General features: G+C 58.0%; 2 protein-coding genes across 4 annotated transcripts; one reads left to right on the top strand and one right to left on the bottom strand.

Annotated features, from left to right (window-relative positions):
- The first annotated feature begins 58 nt into the window (after positions 1 to 58).
- FAM219B (family with sequence similarity 219 member B) lies at positions 59 to 4,297 on the top strand. Of its 3 annotated transcripts, none has more exons than XM_035899400.1 (5): positions 59 to 1,315; positions 1,599 to 1,689; positions 2,120 to 2,197; positions 2,488 to 2,536; positions 3,034 to 4,297. In XM_035899400.1, the coding sequence occupies exons 1-5, from the start codon at positions 1,213 to 1,215 to the stop codon at positions 3,190 to 3,192; spliced, it is 480 nt and encodes a 159-aa protein (XP_035755293.1). In that variant the 5' UTR covers positions 59 to 1,212; the 3' UTR covers positions 3,193 to 4,297. The 3 variants fall into 3 exon arrangements, with proteins under 3 accessions (XP_035755293.1, XP_035755294.1, XP_035755292.1); XM_035899401.1 differs by having other exon boundaries at positions 2,117 to 2,197; positions 3,037 to 4,297; XM_035899399.1 differs by having other exon boundaries at positions 2,117 to 2,197.
- Positions 4,298 to 4,548: 251 nt separating this feature from the next.
- MPI (mannose phosphate isomerase) lies at positions 4,549 to 7,561 on the bottom strand. Its single transcript, XM_009643919.2, has 7 exons — positions 7,439 to 7,561; positions 7,000 to 7,200; positions 6,764 to 6,905; positions 6,411 to 6,593; positions 6,114 to 6,287; positions 5,754 to 5,962; positions 4,549 to 5,277 (listed from the first exon to the last, which is right to left on the bottom strand). Exons 1-7 carry the CDS (start codon positions 7,520 to 7,522, stop codon positions 5,059 to 5,061), a joined length of 1,212 nt encoding a protein of 403 aa, XP_009642214.1. The 5' UTR covers positions 7,523 to 7,561; the 3' UTR covers positions 4,549 to 5,058.
- Positions 7,562 to 7,853: the final 292 nt, after the last annotated feature.

Genomic DNA, 7,853 nt, shown 5'->3' with positions numbered 1-7,853 from the left:
CCTGGGGGAATAGGGGGGTGGTATGGGGCAGTATGGGGTGTGTGCATGGGGCTGGGGTACGTGCATCATGACTATAGGGCTGGGGTACGTGCATCGGGGCAGTGTGGGGTATGTACATCATGGCTGTAGGGCTGGGGTATGTGCATCATGGCTATAGGGCTGGGGTACGTGCGTGGGGCACACTATGTGGCTGGGGCACATGCACAGAGGAGCAATATAGGGCTGGAGCGGGTGCATTTGGCTGGGGGGGTGTAGGCATGGCGGCACGGTGCAGGGTAGGGTGGAAGCAGAGCATGTGCAGGGGGGCTGTATAGTGTGAGTATATGCTATATATGCTATAGCACGTACAGAGGGATACAGGGGCGTGGGCAGAAGTTTCCTGCCTCCCTGGTTAATCCTGCTGGCTCAGGCAGCCCTGGCTCCCTGTGCATAGAGTCATTCCTGTGTGTAAGGCTCTGCCCTGCTAATTCTGGTTTAAGATCCTGACGCTAATCCTGGCTGTGCTATCCGATCACCCCCTGGGTCCTCTGCCTTGTTTCTTCGTCAGCTGTTTCCTCTAATTCCCTGTCCCTCCTGCACCGAGACTCTGCTCATTTTCTGACTGTTCCTCTCTTTTCTTTATTAGTTATGATACTTGTAGAACTTTTTTCTTGCCCATTGGCATTTAGCAGCGCTGGCTCTCCTTGACGATAAATACTTTGCGGGGGGAGGGAGGCTTTTCCTTAAAGCCCCGACTTTCAGACCTGATTATATGACCCTGCCATTGTTTTAACAACACGGTTTTATTATTGCAAGGGCAGAAGCTTGAATGGCCCAAAACCTGCGAAGAAATTAAAATAAAGCATCCCTGTATTTTGTCTGGTGAACCTGCTAATTAAATATCCATCGCATCATCTTCCCAGTATTCTTGGAGTTTGTGCTCACAAATAAACTGCCTGTGGCCATGCGCGCTTTTAATTTAGCATCGCCATTCCCAAATAATCCCTTCATCTTCTAATAGATCTGCTTATTCCCTTTCCCCTCCTGCAGCACGGGGCTGGGGAGGAGGAGCCTGGTCCCCTCCCAGCTCTCCCCAACCGACGCCATGGCAGATTTCCCTGCTGACCCTGAGTTCCCAGCAACAACCAGACACTCTGAGATGACGCCAGTTTACTTCATCCCCATATACAGATGCTACTAATTTTGCTTCTTCCCCCCCCTTTTTTTTTTTAGATGATTTGGGCTGAAAACAAGAGACTGAGCAAGGCAACGGATGCGGTGGAGAAAAGGGGGCCATATATCATGAGCAAGCCTCCCTCCGTTCATGCCAAGCTGCGTAAGTGATGCTCAGTGTCACCCCAGGGACTCTGCTGGGATGTGGGGAGCCATCTGCACCTCTCGCCCAGGGTGGGAGTGACTGAAAGCCTTTTTATTCCTTGGTGGGATAAAACCATAAAAAAACCCCCAAACATAAAAACCCATAGGCACTGCCTATGGAAAGCACTGCAATGCCCTTGTGCTCTCCCTAGGACCCCCCTGCAATGTGTCCCCCCCCAGAAAAAAGCCTCTTGGGGGAATCCTTGGGTATTTTTATCTCTGCCCTTGTGCTTGGCTTTCAGAGAGGCAGGGGGAGCTGGCAAAGGCAGCGCTGCGAAGGCAGGGGCTGCTGGGGGGACCCGCACCGCACCAGCTGAAGCCGGCGGCTAAAAGGTCTGACCCCATTTTTGGTTGGGTTTCTTTTGTTTTTTCTTTTCCCAAGATGTATTTTTCACATTCCTTGGGGAGACTGGGAAACTCAGCGGATTAAAATATGAGTTCGGGACTTGCGCCTGCTGGCTCTGTTGTGGCTGGCAAGCGTCCGATATAATAAAAGAGAGCACTTTTCCTGCAAAAGTTGCTCTAGCAGGGGCCGTGCTCCTCCCTGTCTTTGTTTTGGGGACAGTTTGGTGTTAAGGATGTAATCAGGTAGCCTAGAGCTTAGATGGAGTTTATTCTTAGCTGGTGGTGGCCCTGGACAGAGCCAGGCTGGGAAGGGACACTCAGGACCAGGAGTCCTGCCCTGGTTCCTCAGTCCCTCAGCTCCGTGCCTGCAGTCCCACACCAAAATGTCTTACAGACTCGTTCCTCTGCTTTCCAGCAGGTCGGTGAAATTTAACAAGGGCTACATGGCACTCAGCCAGACAGCGGATGAAAACCTGGTCTCCCTTGATTCGGACAGGTGGGGATTGGGTGAATTATCCCAGAATTTTTTGGGGGGAGAGGGGTGTTGCAGGCTGAGAGCTGGTTTTGGCGGGGGGAATTGATTTTCCTTGTCACTTGTAGAGCATCCCCGATTGCACCAGGCACTTCTCAGCAGTGAAACATTCCTGTTGTCCCAAATCATTTAAGAAATCCCTTGGGGTTACTCTGCCGGCTCCCTTTCCCCCTTGCCACCAAGATTCCCTTGGCTGTATCCCAAGCAAAGATGCCACTTCCCAGCTGCCTCTGACCGTTTCCTTCTTCTCTTAGTGACAGGGAGCTGGGATCCAGATGTTCCTCAGGCTACTCCTCTGCCGAGGCAAGTCCCGGGGTTTGACCCCAATGGCGCGGTCCCTGCGGATTCCCTTGCCCCCATTACACCTTGGGGTCTGTATAGGGGCTGAAATGAAGCATCACCCTACAGGGTGTGCATGCGTGTGTCCATCCCGCAGCACCCTCTGCTTTGCAAACTGCTGCCTCTCCTGCCCCATACGTTTAAGCCATGCATAAATCCCCCTTTTGCCAGCCCCAGGGGGCAGCTGAAGAGCTCCATCATACGAAGGTGTTGCAGCCTGCAGGGTGTTTTGGGGTTCATGGGGTGTGCATTGGGGTGCCGTAGCCCAAAAGAAGCTCTTTGGTCTTTTGCTTTCGTCTGCTCTGCTCTGGTTGTGCTGCTTCTGCCCATGCAAAGGCACTGGAGGGAGGAGGTGATGCCCTTCTTGCTCATAGCCCTACCCTTTGCAAGCCCCAGGACCTAGATTTTAACTAAACTGGGACTAATTTTAGCCAGCTGTGCCTCCTTTGTTTCCCCCCCAGCAGGTGAACCAGGACCTGAGCCGGCAGCTGCTGCAGGATGGGTACCACCTTGACGAGGTCCCCGATGATGAAGATCTGGATCTCATCCCCCCAAAACCCATCGCCTCCTCTTCTTTCCCCTGTTGTTTTGGAGAAAATCTCTCCTGCGTGATCCAGTAGACGCTGCTTAGCCGGGGCCATGCAAGAACAGGTCAAAAGCCAGCACTTTCTTTGTCCCATGGGATGGCTGTTGGTGTCAGTGTCCCATGCTGGGATGGTGACACAAGGACTGAATGATGCTGCAATGCCGCTTGTGGAGAGCGGCAGCAGCCAGCCAACCCCAAAGACTTTTCCTTACGCTCACGCTCAGTGATACTGGGGAGAAGTGGCATGGTGATGTTTAGGTGGCTGGATGGGGCCTGTTGCCTGGCCGGGGTGGGGAGGGAGGAGAGGCAGAGCCGGGGCACCTCCATGGGGGTATAAAGGGAAGGAATTGGGACGCGCAGCAGCTCTTCGGTTTGCCCGACCTCCTCTTTTCCTCTTTTAATTTGCCATGTTGAGGATTAGGAGCTGGCCCTGGCCCTGGCCCCAGCCCTCCCTAATGAAGAGGCGGTCGATGGTGGGGTCGAATTGCAATGGCGTGGGACTGGACCAGGAAGCCCCAAGACCCCTTTTCTATTTATTTTTGCTTTAGTCACCCCTCCTCCCCAGCAGGCTGAGGCCAAGCCAGCGAGGTTGGGGTTGGCTGCCAGAGAACTGCTTCATTTACCTATCTCGTGCTGCTTGCAATTAATTGCTGCCGGGTTGCCTCCTCCCAAAGCCTGGGCTGACCTGAACCAAAGATTGCTGCTCTGGCGGAGAAGATAAGATGGGGAGAAACCCAATGGAGCAGCTTGGGGCAGGCTGCTGAGCTTTAGGCATCCGCATTTGTTATATCCACCAGCAGCTACCACTCAGGATGGGACCTCCCCGCTTTCCGCCTCTCGAGGGACGCGTTCAAGTCCATGGGTTCTGGGTTCAGAGCTGATGGCTTGTTCCAGTTCTCCCCAAAGCCGCTTTGACACGGGCGAGGGGCGGCACAGAGCCCCTGTGCCAGCTCTGCGCACGTCCCTTGGGGTGCAGATTTGGGGGGGGCTGGGGAGTCTACCCCCTGTGAACCTTAAAAGCTGCCTTAAGTCATGGTCCTGCTGTACTAGAGGACAATCAGCATCTCATAAAGAAACCTTATTTAAATATTTGATGTCTAGAGACCTGAACTGTTGTTTGTGGTTTTGTTTTGGGGTTTTTTTTGTATTTTCCTTGTTGAAGGGAGCACTCAATAAACTGGATCTCATTACTTGGAGTGTGTATTGGTGCTGTGGGAGGGGGGGCTGAGCCCTGCTCCCCCCCCAGCAGCCCTGCTCAGGGCTGGGGGGATGACTCCTTCCCTCCATCTCTGGTCCCCAAGCCCTGCAAACACCATAGCTTCTCCCCCTCCTCCTCCTGCTCCCTCCAACACGCTGAGGACAAAGTCACCACTTTATTCACAGCACAGGAGGCTCTCTGGCTCCATCACCCTTGCCCAGCAGCCCCCTTTTCACAGCTCAGAGGACTGCCTGCCCTCGGCCAGGCATGGGAAGAGCCCACCAGGCACCCAGGAGCAGCAGAAAGCCTCAGCATCACATTCGCAGGAGGGAGCAGCAGCTCCTAGAAGCCAGGCAGAGATGCTTGAGACCTGGGGTGCAGACCTCAGGCCTCCCTGCTGCTGCTTCTTGGCTAGAAGGAAAGGGGGGGGGGAACAAAAAATAATAAAAGGAGCACCCAGAGGGGATGATGCTATGGGGATGTGGCTAACAAACTGCGAGTGGAGATGCTCTTCCTCTGCCCACTCTGCTCCGTGCCACATCCAAGGAGTCTTATTAGTGGAGCTGCTCTCTATACATTGGGGGCAGGCTGTTTTGGGGGGTTTAATAGGTGGAGGGGAAACTTCCAAGCGAGACGGCTTTGCCCAGGCCAGTTTCTATCTACTCAAATGTGGAGTGGTGAGGGAAGGTGTCCGGGTCCCGCTCAGAGGAGGCAGCGGGCGCGGAAGAGCAGCATCCCATCCGGTGAGGAGAGGTGGAGGGAGATGCTCTCGTTGGCAGAGATGAAGAGCACAGAGCCGCGACGCAGAGTCATTTCGGAGGCTGCGGCTGTGGAGGTGCCCACGGCCGTCCCTTGGATCACCAGCAAGATGCTGGCAGAGTCCACCGCGGAGACAAGGTACAGCTTGATGGAGGCGGGGATCTGCAATGGAAAGGGTCACCGTGGCATGAGTCCCTCGCCAATTCTCTTCTCTTTGGAGAGCTGGAAGGGGGTCATCCCTGTTCCCACCCTGCAGCCACCTTTGCTGTGCCCAGATCACTCCGTGTCACCTGCGGCAGCGCAAACCCAGGAGCCTCAGCCTAGCTGAGGACACCCAGGCTGCACCCCCGAGACCTCTCCCTGGTTCTCCCTCTGCCTGGAGCTGCTGGAGAAGGTGAGCGAGCTCTAGGCAGGGGGAACAGGGGAGGGAGAGGAGCTGCCAGTGCTGCCTGGGGATGCCACAAGCATCCCCAGCACCCCCAAGCATCCCTCCACCCTCCCTGGAGCACAAGCTACAAGGGCAAGCAAACCCATGCCAGGAAAACCCCAGCCAACACCGAGACGTCCTACCAAGAGCACAGGAGAAAGCTGGTGTCCCCCCGGCTCCATGTCCCCAAAGCGGACCCATGGCTGCTCACCTCTATCCTCATTATGGCGAAGTCTGGCACAGGCGGGTCATAGAGGTAGACGCTGGGGTCGAGCTGGCTCTGCGCGGCCGGGAAGATCTTGGAGCTGCTGGGCGCCGGCGTGTAGTTGAGCATCTCGCACAAGGTGAGGACGTCGATGAATTTGGGGGTGAGCCCGGCGCGTACCGTGTTATCTGAGCATGCCATGCACTCCACGCAGTCTGCAGGGCCGAGGCAGCTGCTGTCAGCCCATCCCAGCCCTCCCACACATCCCAGGGCAGGGGGGGTCCGACCTTGTGCAGAAGACCCTGGCCACCCTGGGGGACAGTCCCTGTGGGGGCCCAGGTTGGGAAAGCCCACCGCGATGCTCACCTCCGTGCAGGTAGGCGTGGGGCTCGTTGGCTCCCAGGAACATGGCCTCCCCCGGCTCCAGCCTCACCAGGTTGAGGAAATAAATGGTGAAGCAGCCGATGTCCCCCGGGTACTGGGAGTGCAGCCGCAGCAGCAGGTCCCCGTTGCTCCCTGACGTGTCCTTCCCCTCTGCCGCTGCATGGGCAGAGACCAGGCAGGATGCTGGGGAGGGGGCTGGCAGGGTGCCCCGTCCCCTCCCCTAAACACAGGTCCCCTCAAAACCATTCTGGGGGGCCACAGCGGGCAGCCAGGACCCACCTTCCTGGGAGATCCTCTTCACCAGCATGTTCAGCTGGTCGACGAAGAACTTCTTCTCGCTCTTCATCAGGCGGGTGAAGCAGACGCGGAGGGCGGCTGAGACGCCGCGGGGGTCATCGCTCCCACTGCGCTCCAGCTGCTCCGCCGCCACCTCCCCGATCAGTGCCCGCAGCTCAGGGACGGCTGCCAGGGTGGCCAGCCCAAGTCAGCCCCAGTGGCCACCACCACGGGGAGCCCAGCATCCCCATCCATCCCAAGGTATCACTGCCACCGTCCCCACCCCAAACCCGCCATGGGGAGGGAAGGTGGCATCGGGCTGTGACCTCGTGACCACCCTCCCATGCCATCCTTACTCTGGAGGAAGGAGACGATCTCCTCCACTGGCCGAAAGCCGCACAAGCCCTCGAAGGGGGTGAGAGCGATGGCCATTTCGGGCTTGTGGTTGGTGTCGGGGTAGTGCTCGGGGAACTGCGCGTGCAGCTTCGCTGCCAGCTCCTGGAGAGGGGGACAGAGGAGTTGGATGACCTCCACAGGGATGTGGGGTCTGTCCGGGGCTGCCTCCCCCCCCCCCCCCCGGGGTTCTCCTTACCTTGTTGGGGTGCGCCTGGATGGAGAGGGCTGTGTTGACCGACAGCACCTTGAAGAGGAAGGGCAGGCAGCCCTGGAAGGCGTCCTTCACCTTCGCCCCCAGGCAGACAGGGTTGTCGGCGATCCACTGGCCCAGGGTCTTTTGGGGGATGCGGTTATCCCGGATGACGGCATCGCCCCGGGGATGCGCGCCCATCCAGAGCTGTGGGAGACAGACAGACAGACCGACCCCTGAGCCGGCCAGCTAACGGGATGACTTGGGCTTTTCTGGAGGTTCTTTGGCCCCGGAGGCGGTCAGTGCAGCCAAGGCAGCTCCCTCGGGGGCTGAGTCACGCCGGGCTTCTCCTCTCCTCCCTGCCGGGGCTACTGGGCAGGGGAGCTGCAGACGGTTGGGACAGACAGATGGATGGGCTGGGACAAACGCAGGGCCAGACACTCACCTCTGCATAGGGCCGGTCGGGCTGGATCTGGACCAGGGGGTCACTGCTGGCCAGCAGCTTGGCCACCTCGCTCTCCAGGCCCATCTTGCCCCAGGAGTAGCTCTGCACGGCACAGGAGAGGGGGAACACTGTGGGAGGGAAGGCAAGCATTAGGGGGGGACACAGAAATAACCTCCTGCCCCCCAAAAACCCTCCCAGGCGGTGGGGGTCGGGAGCCGGGCAGCCCCAAGCCCCCTGGTGCAGGGCAAGCGGGGCCCAGGGCAGGCTGGGGACCGAGGGCTTTGGGAGGGAGGGGTGTTTTGGGGGGAGGCAGTTTGGAATCATCATATAGGGGCTGGGGGCGTCTCCGGGCTGCGGATGGGGATCCCGGTGCTTCTGCCCCAGTACCCTGGGGGTCCCCGGCGGGGGGTGTGTC

This window comes from Egretta garzetta, unplaced genomic scaffold (assembly GCF_000687185.1).
Source record: "Egretta garzetta isolate BGI_Z169 unplaced genomic scaffold, ASM68718v1 scaffold287, whole genome shotgun sequence".
Lineage (NCBI taxonomy): Eukaryota > Metazoa > Chordata > Aves > Pelecaniformes > Ardeidae > Egretta > Egretta garzetta.
This window is presented reverse-complemented; position numbering and strand designations above follow the sequence as displayed.

Bases quoted from the DNA above. Each gene is read 5' to 3' on its own strand.
- FAM219B (XM_035899399.1), top strand. From the start codon at position 1,213: ATGATTTGGGCTGAAAACAAGAGACTGAGCAAGGCAACGGATGCGGTG. The intron at 1,690-2,116 runs GTCTGACCCCAT...TCTGCTTTCCAG, and splicing joins CTGAAGCCGGCGGCTAAAAG to CAGGTCGGTGAAATTTAACA. The intron at 2,537-3,033 runs GCAAGTCCCGGG...TTTCCCCCCCAG, and splicing joins CAGGCTACTCCTCTGCCGAG to CAGGTGAACCAGGACCTGAG.
- MPI (XM_009643919.2), bottom strand. From the start codon at position 7,522: ATGGGCCTGGAGAGCGAGGTGGCCAAGCTGCTGGCCAGCAGTGACCCC. The intron at 7,201-7,438 runs GTGAGTGTCTGG...TGTCTCCCACAG, and splicing joins CCGACCGGCCCTATGCAGAG to CTCTGGATGGGCGCGCATCC. The intron at 5,278-5,753 runs GTGAGCAGCCAT...TTTCCATTGCAG, and splicing joins TCGCCATAATGAGGATAGAG to ATCCCCGCCTCCATCAAGCT.